Source organism: Lepidochelys kempii, chromosome 1 (assembly GCF_965140265.1).
Source record: "Lepidochelys kempii isolate rLepKem1 chromosome 1, rLepKem1.hap2, whole genome shotgun sequence".
In the NCBI taxonomy this organism is placed as follows: Eukaryota; Metazoa; Chordata; order Testudines; family Cheloniidae; genus Lepidochelys; species Lepidochelys kempii.
This window is the reverse complement of record NC_133256.1, coordinates 37,579,029-37,591,880: the sequence shown is the minus strand read 5'-3', so window position 1 is coordinate 37,591,880 and position 12,852 is coordinate 37,579,029. Positions and strand designations below refer to the sequence as shown.

The 12,852-nt window shown below is 45.3% G+C and overlaps 2 protein-coding genes across 2 annotated transcripts in view; one reads left to right on the top strand and one right to left on the bottom strand.

The window, feature by feature from the left end:
• The window catches only part of FDX1 (ferredoxin 1), a 78,014-nt gene that overhangs the window by 35,648 nt on the left and 29,514 nt on the right, over positions 1-12,852 (bottom strand). Inside the window, exon 4 of the mRNA XM_073329081.1 lies at positions 6,744-7,087. Within this exon, the coding sequence (XP_073185182.1) occupies positions 6,744-7,087 (344 nt within the window). The remainder of the gene's footprint in view (positions 1-6,743; positions 7,088-12,852) is intronic.
• The window catches only part of RDX (radixin), a 133,958-nt gene continuing 127,763 nt past the window's right edge, over positions 6,658-12,852 (top strand). The window contains exon 1 of the mRNA XM_073339195.1: positions 6,658-7,042. The gene's annotated coding sequence lies outside the window, so the exon portion shown is untranslated. The remainder of the gene's footprint in view (positions 7,043-12,852) is intronic.

Sequence of the window (12,852 nt, the reverse complement as noted above, 5' to 3'; positions counted from 1 at the left end):
AGGCTCCAGGCACCCAGCCATTCCACTCCAGAGGATGGCCCAAGCAACAGAAGGCTGTCATTCAAACAGTTTGATTTGTAGTGTGGCTACAAAAGCAATGTGGCCTTGTCCTTCCCTCCTCCCGCACCCCACCTGGACTACCTTGTCAGTTATCTCACTTTTTTTTTTTTTTTTAATTAAGAATGCATGGTTTCAAAACAGTAGTTACTTTATTTCAAAGGGGAGAGGGAGGGTGGTTTGGTTACACAGAATTAAAATCAACCGCGGGGGGCGGGTTTGCATCAAGTAGAAGCACACACAGCGGTCACACTGTAGCCTGACCGGTCATGAAACTGGTTTTCAAAGCCTCTTTGATGCGCAGAGTGCTTAGCTGTACTCTTCTAATTGCCCTGGAGTCGGGTTGCTCAAAATTGGATGCCAGGTGATTTACCTCAACCTCCCACCCTGCCATAAACATCTCCCCCTTACTCTCACAGATATTATGGAGCACACAGCAAGCAGCAATAACAATGGGAATGTTGGTTGCGCTGAGGTCTGACCTAGTCAGCAAACAGCGCCAGTGAGCTTTTAAACGTCCAAAGATGCATTCTACCACCATACAGGACTCCTTAAACCACTCACACTATCCATCCCAGTAACTGCAGAACACCAGGCCATTCAAACCATTGTTACAGCTACTACCAGGAATAGTACTGGAAGACACTGCACCCATAAGGTTTTAAAAGAGTTTGTTTCTCCTCCTCAAATACTGTTGCAAGACAATGCAAAGGTCTGGAAAGTCCTGGGTCTCCTGTTGCTTGCACCTGGGAGACACCTACATGTGCAGATGTACTATCTTACAGATGGAGTTGCTGGCATGTCAGTTCAACTGGGGAAAACTGCACAATACAGTTGAGATGCTGGGGAACTGGTGAAAACCACTAGGCTATGAATGGTAAATTTTAAATGGTAGCTGGAATTAACCACTGTTGATGTGGATCCAATTAACCAATGTTTTGTTTCACACCAAAATTCACTGCAGTGATAAATGGAACAACTTTGCATCCCATACCCATTTTTCATAATGTAACTGAATTACAGGCTGAATTGAGATTACAGAAGTGCACTTTAAAAGCAGTACCCAAGTTTGGGCATCCTATTCCTCCCTTGAACCTAGATCTTAAAAGCTCAATAGCCATGAACAGGGAATTAAAGAGTTAACTAGCCCCTTGTGGTGGGAACAAGTATACACATGGAGATTATATCCATGATGAAGAGGGATAACAACCAAAGCTCTAAATGACAAAATGTGATTGTGGTAATTGTAATTTTAATTTTGACAGTACAAGTTTATTAGTTGTACAAGTATATTTGACATGCTTAATGTAATAAAACCAACATAGCATGTAGGGTTTTAAGGTGGGAAATGTAGAATAAGTATAAAATAGAAGATATATAGGCAGTAAAGGAGGTCCTAATCAGCAAGTAAAAGAAGGCCATGAGAATAAGTAGTATTATTGTAGTGTTGGAAGGATGTTACGGTTTCAATCAATAAAATAAAGAATTACAGTAAAAAGACAAAGAAAAAGTGTCTTAAAAGAAACAAACCCAAACCTTCCCACTGTTCTACTGGTAAGCAAGCCAGGTGGGGGACAAGAGAAGAAAAGGAAAGGAAAGGCCTTGGAAAGAACAGAGGCTATAAATCTTATCTGGATTAAGACTGGAAATAAGGTGAATTGTCTCAAGTTGGTTTTTAGCTCAACTCAGTAACTGTCAGTTACATCACTTGTTTGTTAAAGCAGTGGTCCTGGTACTCAGAGGTCTTCCGGGGGTACATCAACTCATCTAGATATTTGCCTAGTTTTACTACAGGCTACATAAAAAGCACTAGCGAAGTCTGCCCCAGCAGCCAGACCTGCGCTGCAGCCCTGGGACTGGAGGAGCTCTCACTTCCCACTGTGGCGCCAGGGCTGTGGGGACAGAGCTTCTCCGGTCTGGGGGGCGGGTGCAGAAAGGAGCAAAGGGGTTGCCGGGTTGCAATGGGGGGGGGGACAGAATGGAGGGGACCCTGGGTGGAACTGGGGTGGACCCCGAGGAAGGAGCAGAAGGGTGGGGAGGGCCCCCCCACTTGCTCTGGCCCAGGGCCCCAGGAAATCTTAATCTGCCTCTGCTCCTGGTTGAGAAATTCTGAACTAGACAATCTTGTTCTTGAATGCCACAGAAGTGACTGATGTCCAACTCTAAAGCTAGACAAATCTAGGTGAGGTGACCACAGACCCTCTTAATGGGCACAAGTTTATCTTAGGCCCCAAATCTTGCAAACTTTAACTATGCAAAGTGTCCCATCGGCAACAGAAATACTTTTGCACTTAAAGAACCTGCAAGGATTTGCAGGATTAAGGCTAAATTTGAACTATGCATTTAAAAAAAAAAAAAATCATGAAGTGCTTTGAAATCTACTGATGTTAAGTACTATGTAAGAGGTAGGTATTGTGTGATTCTACGTAAATTTTACTAGATAACAAGCTTTCTAAGTTTTAATAAAACTTCCTAGGAGAAAATTCAGGACTTCCCCCAGATGGGGAAAAGGAAGCCTAGAATACTAAGGCAAAAGCTCGGATAGTAAAACTAAGCTCTCTAATCAGAATGTCACGAATTCCATAACGTACATTGGTTAAGTAAGGCCAAAACTGAATTTCAAATACTTTAAAACGTAAACATGTATTTGTAATGTGAATGGGCATGTCAGTGACTGACAATTAAAGCAGATTTTTATCCTAAAGTCTGATCCTGCAGACACTTACATACACAAACTTTCCACATGTTGAAATTCAATGGGACTATTTATATGCATAAAATAAATTAAGTGCATAAGTGCACTTCGGGATTATGCCATAACCTAACTTTTAAACTTGAGCACAGATCTAATCAAAGGAAGGCAAACAACCTGAAGGCCAGTCCTTGCTTACAAACAGCCCCCTAACCTGAAGCAAATACTCACCAGCAACCACACTCCACACAACAAAAACACTAACCCAGGAACCTAACCTTGCCACAAAGCCTGTTGCCAACTGTGTCCACATATCTATTCAGGGGACACCATCATAGGACCTAATCACATCAGCCACACTATCAGAGGCTCATTCACCTGCACATCTACCAATCTGATATATACCATCATGTGCCAGCAATTCCCCTCTGCCATGTACATTGGCCAAACCGGACAGTCTCTGCATAAAAGAATAAATGGACACAAACCAGATGTCAGGAATTATAACAGTCAAAAACCAGTCAGAGAACACTTCAATCTCCCTTGTCACTCAATTACAGACCTAAAAGTCACAATATTACAACAAAAAAAACTTCAAGACGACTCCAACGAGAGACTACTGAATTGGAATTAATTTGCAAACTGGACACCATTAAATTAGGCTTGAATAAAGACTCAGGAGTGGATGTGTCATTACACAAAATAAAACTATTTCCCCATGTTTATTTTTCCCCCCTACTGTTCCTCACACATTCTTGTCAACTGCTGGAAATGGCCCATCTTGATTATCACTACAAAAGGTTTTTTTCCTCTCCTGCTGGTAATAAGAAAAGAAGTACTTGTGGCACCTTAGAGACTAACCAATTTATTTGAGCATGAGCTTTCGTGAGCTACAGCTCACTTCATCGGATGCATACCGTGGAAACTGCAGCAGACTTTATATACACACAGAGACCATGAAACAATACCTCCTCCCACCCCACTGTCCTGCTGGTAATAGCTTATCTAAAGTGATCATCAAGTTGGGCCATTTCCAGCACAAATCCAGGTTCTCTCACCCTCCGCCCCCCCCACACACAAACTCACTCTCCTGCTGGTAATAGCCCATCCAAAGTGACCACTCTCTTCACAATAGTTCACCTTAACTGATCACTCTCATTATACTGGTTTCAGAGTAACAGCCGTGTTAGTCTGTCTTTGCAAAAAGAAAAGGAGTACTTGTGGCACCTTAGAGACTAACAATTTATTTGAGCATGAGCTTTCGTGAGCTACAGCTCACTTCATCCGATGATGAAAAAAAAAGCTCACAAAAGCTCATGCTCAAATAAACTGTTAGTCTCTAAGGTGCCACAAGTACTCCTTTTCTTTTTTCTCATTATACTGTGTATAACACCCATTGTTTCATGTTGTGTGTGTGGGGGGGTATGTATATATATCTATCTTGCTACTGTATTTTCCACTGCATGCATTCGATGAAGTGGGTTTTAGCCCACAAAAGCTTATGCTCAAATAAATTTGTTAGTCTCTGAGGTGCCACAAGTACTCCTGTTCTTTTTGTGGATACAGACTAACACGGCTGCTACTCTGCAACTTGAAGTTAGGAATTAACAATATTTAGATGTAACAAAGCTGACCAAACAGTAGATGGTGCTATAATTGCATGTCTTGTGAAATCAAGTGTTCAGAATGCTCTTCTACTTAAAAGTTTTGTTTTTAAATCAGAAAAAAGAAGAGAGATCTGTATAATGGTAGTGCCAGGAAACTCTAATCAGACTATAATCTTTGGTTTCAGAGTAACAGCCGTGTTAGTCTGTCTTTGCAAAAAGAAAAGGAGTACTTGTGGCACCTTAGAGACTAACCAATTTATTTCAGCATGAACTTTCGTGAGCTACAGCTCACTTCATCGGATGCAGTGAGCTGTAGCTCACGAAAGCTCATGCTCAAATAAATTGGTTAGTCTCTAAGGTGCCACAAGTCCTCCTTTTCTTTTTACTATAATCTTTGGCACCAATCCTGCAAACATTTACACATGCCTTTAAATCAAAGGGACTATTGCTTGGCATTAAGGACATGCATAAGTGTTTGCAGCACTGTGCCTAGACAGACAGTAAGTTGAGAAAGCCAATTTCTCCCATGCATCGGGAGGCTTCAAAAGAGTGTTTCTTTGGACAACAAGGCTGTATTATGTTGTGGCCTGCGGCTAATTAGAGTAAGATTCCAAAATCTACTTCCAAAGAAAGTTGTGGATTTAATGTACTACTTTAAAACGCAAAGCAATTAGGAATATTTGTCCTGTCAATACAGGATTTTTTGATCTAAACAGTGGAAATACAATTTCTTGTCATTTGGTAAATTGCAACAAATATTGTATTTATTTCAGTGCCATTGTTTGCACTTTTAGATGAAACCTCAAGAAGATCACCCCATGGTACAGCTATTATATTTCTAGACTTGGCAAGAACTAGAGCAGGGGTCGGCAACCTATGGCACGTGTGCCAAAGATGGCATGCGAGCCAATTTTTAATGGCACGCTGCTGTCTGGGACCCTGGCAGACAGCAGCGTGCCATTAAAAATCCTGCCCAGCCCCACCCACCGCTCTCTCCTTGCAGGGCAGGCAAGCTTCCCCCTCACCGCGCCTCTTCCCCCAGCATGCTGGATTCCTGCCCCTCCTCCTCCCTCCCTGCGGAAAAACAGAGCAGCAGCACGGTCTCTGGTCCGGGGACCTTGGGGAAGGGGGGTGGAATTGGCATATCCCCTCCAGGTCCCTGCTGTGAGCCGCCCACACCCCCAGACCCCTGCCCTGACCCCTGCATCCCCCACACCCAGACTCTTGCACCCCCCACATTCCCATCCTGAGCACCAAACGGAGCTCCTGCACACACACCCACCCCACATTCCCACCTGCACCCCATGCACCAAATGGAAGCTGCCCAGGTAAGCGCTCCACACCCAAACCTCCTGCCCCAACCCTGAGCCCCCTCCCTCATTCTAGCTCCTGGCCAGACCCTGGACCCCAACCTGCTCCTTCACCCCCAGTCCTGTTCTCAGCGCACTCCCACCCCCATCTCAGTGCAGAGAGAGGAAGAGAATGGCTAGAGCCAGGGAGAAGGTAGGTATGTAGACGGGGTCAGGACCCCAGACCAGCAGCAGGCTGAGCGGGGCTGACAGCTAGGACCTTGACTGGCAGGAGCTGGTGGACGGAACCTCAGACTGGCAGCGGGCTGAGCTGCTCAGCCCACTGCTGGTGTGGGGTCCCGGCCGCAAGCCCTGCTCAGCCCACTGCCGGTCTGGGATTCTAGCTGCTGCCCCTTGCCAGCCGGGGTCCTGGTCACAGGCCCCGCTCAGCCTGCTGCTGGCCTAGGTGAACAGAACCCCAGGCCGGCAGCAGGCTGAGCGGGCCAGTGGTGTAAGACCAGCATTTTAATTTAATTTCAAATGAAGCTTCCTTAAACATTTTGAAAACCTTGTTTACATACGACAATAGTTTAGTTATAGAATATATAGACTTATAGAGAGAGACCGTCTAAAAAACTTTAAAATGTATTATTGGCACACGAAACCTTAAAGTGAATACATGAAGATTCAGCACACCACTTCTGAAAGGTTGCCGACCCCCTAACTAGAGCTTTACTTGGCTGGCTAAGTATCAAGCCTGCCCTGTTTAGGACAGATCTCCAGCATGTTTGCATGACTTCAAGAGTTGAACTTCTAAAACTAATATCAGGTTGCCTTAATGAGACCCAGAGGAGATTATAATTTTTATTTACCTATAAAAATTTAACTAGAAAGTGGAGCATAAAAAACAGGTATGGCTTGACCTGCTCATACAGGTTGGGACACTGAATATCACACTTTCACCTTGGCAAGATTGAACACGGCTCTGGTAACAGGGGCAGGGCGCCGGGGGGCGGGGCAACAAGGAAGGGAGCGCGGGAGGGAAGCCCCACAGGGAGGGCGGCGGGGGGCTGGGATCCACCGGGTCCCCCCCCTTACCTGAGCCGCGCCCGGGCAGAGACGCCGAAGAAGCGGCCCGGTGTCCGGACAGCGACGCTGACGACCCCGCCCCCGCCCGGCCTCCCCGCGGCTCCCCGGAACGCAACCAGGAGCCAGCGGCAGGAGGAGGCCGCGGAGGCCCGCAGGAGGCTGGCGGTGCCCGGAGCAGCCATAGCAGAGGTAGACAAGAAGAAAGCACAACGAGTAAAGTCCACCCGCTTATACAACCGGCACAAGCTACGGCTATTCCCCAAGGCACTTACGTCTTCTACGGGGCGTAGCCCTCGCTCCACTTGCAAGTGAGTGGTGTTGGTACGCAAAAGGCGCAGAGCAAGCTCCTCCTTCTGTGCAGGAGTTACGCAACGTACGTAGAACCGTCCTCTAGTCTACAGCTGCGGGCAAGTAAATTGCGTAGCGTGCTCCTTGTTTGAAGCTGTGGAAGGGGTTAGGCCGTATCCCGGGCGCCCTCCCCAACCTCGCCCCCTGTCTCATGCTCCAGCCCCCTGCCCTCCAGTTACCCCTCTGGGTGCCCCCACATGCAGCCCCTCCAATGCCCCTACCTGCTGTTGCAGCCCCCACTGCTTGTCTCTGGCCACTGCACAGTGCCGCCATGAGCCCCAGCTCTCAGGAGCTGGCGTCTCAGTCGCTTGGCCCCAGCTCCCCTGTCACAGGGTTTGCGGAGACTGACAGTCCTCTTTACTCTCCATTCTTCCAGGGGTGACCGGTTCACCCATCGCCCCATTTCTAGTATGCAGCAGGGCCCTCACCTCCCCCTGGATCTAACAGGTCAGAAGGATCATTATCGCCCTTTCCCTAGTGGGGCTGGATCCTAGCAAACTGACCTCAGCTCTGTTCCCCGTCTTTTTTAGGAAGGGCACCAGGCAAGCCCCAGCCGCAGGAAGCCAGACTCCTGTACCCAGTCTGATAAAACTTTTCACACTGTCATGTAATCTTATTATGGCAAGGGTCAGCACAGTTAAACCTAGTTCTTTATTTTTGCTTGTGAGGAAACCTTTAGTCTTGGAAGAAAATACTGTGGTGCTGTTTATCTCTTGCAGTTTCTATAGGAGATCTGTGGCAAGCATCAAGGGAACTTGCTGTCTGCCTTAATATCTCCAGCTAGAGTCAATTATTGAGGCAGAGTTGCACCATGGGCTTTGGTGTTGGAATTGAATACCTGGAAGAGGGGATTGCCGGTATGCCATTTGTGACCACTTCTATTTCAGGATTGGCATATATTTGTGAATAAAACAAGTTACACTAAGAATATTCTCAGACTCTTTCTCCTCCCAGGTGGGAACCAGCAAACCTCCCGATATCTGATTCCACTCAGCAAAGGAATGACAATACATGCTCGTTCACCTGCACATCTACCAATGTGATATATGCCATTATGTGCAAGCAATGCCCCTCTGCCATGTACATTGGTCAAACTGGACAGTCTCTACGTAAAAGAATAAATGGACACAAATCAGATGTCAAGAATTATAACATTCATAAACCAGTCGGAGAACACTTCAATCTCTCTGGTCACGCGATTACAGACATGAAAGTTGCGATATTACAACAAAAGAGCTTCAAATCCAGACTCCAGCGAGAAACTGTTGAATCGGAATTCATTTGCAAATTGGATACAATTAACTTAGGTTTGAATAGAGACTGGGAGTGGCTAAGTCATTATGCAAGGTAACCTATTTCCTCTTGTTTTTTCCTACCCCCTTCCGCCCCCCTGTTCCTCAGACGTTCTTGTTAAACCCTGGATTTGTGCTGGAAATGGCCTACCTTGATTATCATACACATTGTAAGGAGAGTGATCACTTCAGATAAGCTATTACCAGCAGGAGAGTGGGGTGGGGGAAGAAAACCTTTTGAAGTGATAAACACCCATTTTTTCATAGTCTGTGTGTATAAAAACATCCTCACTGCATTTTCCACTTTTATGCATCCGATGAAGTGAGCTGTAGCTCACGAAAGCTTATGCTCAAATAAATTGGTTAGTCTCTAAGGTGGGACAAGTACTCCTTTTCTTTTTGCGAATACAGACTAACATGGCTGCTACTCTGAAACAATACATGCCATATGAACAATGATAATAACAGAATGTTGAAAGTGCACAATGAAGCACTCAAAAGTCAGAAAAAGTCAAAGCTGAGATTGCCTATGCAATCTTAACTCAGACCCCTTGTGCGTATGCATTAGTACACAGTCTTTAGTTACATGATCACGCACTACAATACTGTATCTGCAGATTCCCTACATCCTTCAGCATGCAGGTTGGACACAGAATGAGGAAAGAGTGCAATATTTATTTCAAAATACCTTATTTAAACAAAAGTGAAGAGGAATGGGTAACAGTCAGGAATCCCTGAATTTGGATTTTCCAGAAGTTTGATTTGGTGAGCGTTTGGCCCTGGCTGCCTTATGAATTCAGGTCTGTGCCTTTGCTGCTCTCAGATGTGGAGTTAGAGGTAATGGAGAGTGGGGGCAAGCCTTGTTACATTTCTTTTGGGCAGAATCCTTTTATACAGTTCAAATAGGGACAATAACCTCAAATAGAGTCTGAATCTGGTGCTAAAGTTTCTCTGTCAAACTTCATTTGGACCTCTTCCGTCATTGTTTATGTCAACATAGCTTTCACAGTGCCCGTAATAGTTGGCACTCAGAAGAGTAAGTGAAGTGGTGGCTGTGTCCTATTATCCCTTCTGAAGTTGATCCTCCTCATTTTCCTTTCCTTCCAAAGATCTCCATGCTTTGTACAAATCAAGAGAATCTTCTTCCCAGTTTTGGCTTACCCTGAGTCTGTGCTTTAAAAAAGTATTTGAATTACCTAGACATTAAGGAGAGCTCTAAATTTCAACTTGGGTAAGTCTAAGTAGTTTTTTTTTCCCCTCTAAAAGTCCATCTTGTGTGGATGTAAGCAGAGTCAGAATGAGTTCTACCCTGACATCTGATGGTAAGCCGTGGAAAAGGACTTCAGGGGCTGATCTCGTTTCCGTGAGCACTCTTATTTGCATGGGCACAACCAGCCTGCCTAACTTGATGGGCTGCTTGTCCAAATGGTCACTTTGGCTGCTGTGGGATCCCCAGTCTCTCTGTTGTTGGGGCAGGAGTAATAAAGGGTTGTTATCCTGCTTATGTGAATCAAGGACAGTAGAACTGTACTTGGCATTTTATGATGGAGGGACTCGCCCTCAACTAAGTAGCACTTGCTAGGCAAGGGACATGGGTTCCAAAACCCAGTGAATTAAGAGAGGTTGGGGATATCTATGTGGGCCCCTTCTGAGGGCTTGAAACGCTACTTTGACCCCTCCTTTCTCTATGGTGTAATAACAGAGCTAATTTTGGCTCCATTCGGAGTCTTGTTACCTGCTGCAGAGCTGAAATCAGTGACAGCTAGGTCTAAGCATTAGACCTACTTTGGGCTACTGGTGTACCAGCACTGAGGCTCCCTCCTACGACCAGCTAAAAATCACTGAGAGCTGAAGTTGCTGAGAGCTGTGTTAAGCAGGGCAGTGGGGCCTGAAGACAAGTTTGTGAGCAGACAGCAGGACATCTAGCCGAATGGAGTGGATAGCAGGGCAGCTGATCGAGAGGTGTGGCTGGTGGTGAAGACTGCAGCAGAACCCCTGGAGAGGCATGGCACTTGGCTGTCAAGCAGCGGAGCATATAAGATGCTTCCCCCATACCGCCTTCCACTTCCACCCAGGCTGGGAGGTAAACTCTGCAGATGAACTTCTGAACTCTGGGGGGGCTGAACTGATCAAGGACAGAAACTGGAGGGGGAGGGGGGATGAATGTTGCGTTGCTGGACTTAAGACCCTGAGGGGAAAAGGACATTGCCAAACTTACTTGTGGTGGGTCTTTTGCTCATGGTTGGTGTTATGAATCATGTTTGTGGTGTTTCCCCCACATAATACTGCAATGTTTCCCTCCTTTATTAAAAGGCTTTTGCTACACTCAGACTCTGTGCTTGCGAGAGGGGAAGTATTGCTTCTTGGAGGCGCCCAGGGGGGTGGTATGTAATTGTCCCAGGTTACTGGGTGGTGACTCCAGCCAGTTTTGCATTGTGTTATTGAAACGGAACCCCTAGATACTGAACCCAGCCCTTGTCGCTGCCAACTCTGACGGGCAGAAGGGTTACATGTATTTTATTATGTGGGGGCACAATGTAATTGGTAGGGGCCGGGGGGGGCAAAAGTGGAAAACAGGAAGCCAGCAGTGGTCCTACCTCTACCACACTCTGTAAACTCCTGGGGGGCTGGTATCATCTTTTTTTTTATTAGAAATGTATGTAATAATGGCACAATGTGGTCTGAACTCCTGATTATGGTAGCACCTAGAGGTCCCAGTGGAAATAACAATAAAGGCCTGTTTATGACTGCACAGGGTGCAGGGCAGCCATGAACTACAAACCCATGACTTTCAGCCTAATGCTCACTCCTCTTGTCAATGCTTCCTCTGTTATTTCTCTCTTGCTGGTTAAACCTTATTATCTGTAATAGATATAGTTCATAGATTCCGAGGCCAGAAGGGACCATTGTGATGGTGGTACTCGACAAAAATGAATCCTTACAACCCTCCACTGAAACACACAAACAATACAAAAAGAATAAGTGAATGTCCTTTGATGTTGGAGACTGTAGTTACTGTGTATCTGGTTGTCTGCACCATAACACCAGTTTTAATTCCATTCACTTAGTAGGAAAGTGAATAATCAGGCTCCGTCTGCCTGGCTGTACTGAACTCTGAAAAGTAGTTCCTTGTAGGGTCCTCTAGGGCAGTGTTTCTCAACCTTTTAAAATCTGAGACCAGCTTGTTGCCTTCCTAAATTGTGTCAGGGAGATCTCAGGGACTGGTGCTGGTCCACGGACTGGTTATTGAGAAATAGTGATCTTGGAAGCAGCAAGTCAGTATTAGTCTAACTGAGCTGATGCTCATTAAATATGTGCAGAAGATGTTTAGAAAAGGTGCTGTGCATGAGTGACGTCTCCTACCATGCAAGAGGTTTGCATCTCTGCCAGGGGTCATCATAGCAGCTAAGAAAGGGATATGCCTTGCTCATAACACCCCTAAACAGTATTTTACATTTCCGAGGTAGTGTATGGAGTAAAAAATTTCAAGCAATAGAAAATGAAAGACTTATAATCGTTAAATAGTATATTTTTTCATAAGAGAACTATGGGTGGAGAGAACTGGCAAGAAAATCTCCTTCAAGGAATACAGCCTGCATCTAGTGGAAATGTCACTCTGGGATATTCTAACCCATTGCCATTAATATAGCTGGTCAGAAGCGACTACTTGTGAATTAAAAAAACCCAGCACTTTTATGGTTATTTATTAGTGAATAAAGTCACAAAAGCTATGTTGGAAACAAAAATGCTATCATTACATAACCCAATATATGTATATTTTCAGCAATAGAGCTCATTTATGAAGCACTCGAGTGTCTGAAGATCCATTCAAAACAATACACCCATAACTACCTAATTGTGGATACTCTAATAAAAATTCAGAAAACCAACTGAAGGGTCAGCACTAAGTACACAGACACTTGGGACACTGTACAGTCCTGCAGTTTACAGGGCGTGGCTGTCCCATCAATGATGTAATTGGAACAGGAGGTAACTTGGGATTGGCTCCTTCCCTCTACCATCTTGGGATCACGCAAACGGTATCAGCATATTAAATGTTGGTTCTTGCTGTGCTGCCAATTCTTCCAACATCTGGTGTATGTTTTCTTAACGCTCCAGCTCGTGGAGTCTGGGATCATGTGAGAACTTTAACCGTTTAAAGAAAAGTAGCTTTCAGCTCTAATGGATGTGGGTAAAGAAGCTTGAAAATGTGAACCCTACAGGCTCAAACCAGAAGCCAAGTAAAGAGAACTTAAAGTCTGTTTTTAAAATGTAATGATTTTTTAAAGCATGACTTTCTGGGGCCTGACTCATGATTTTTGAACGCTTGGAGTTGGCAGTACTGTATTTGGCTCTTGGCTTTACCCAAACCCCCTCCGTTTAGGGCAAGATTAAGAACAGCTGAGAGGTATGCCCCTTGCAATACAAGACAGGCTGTCTGATGCCTGTCTGAGCCCTCTATTGGAAACTCAGACTGA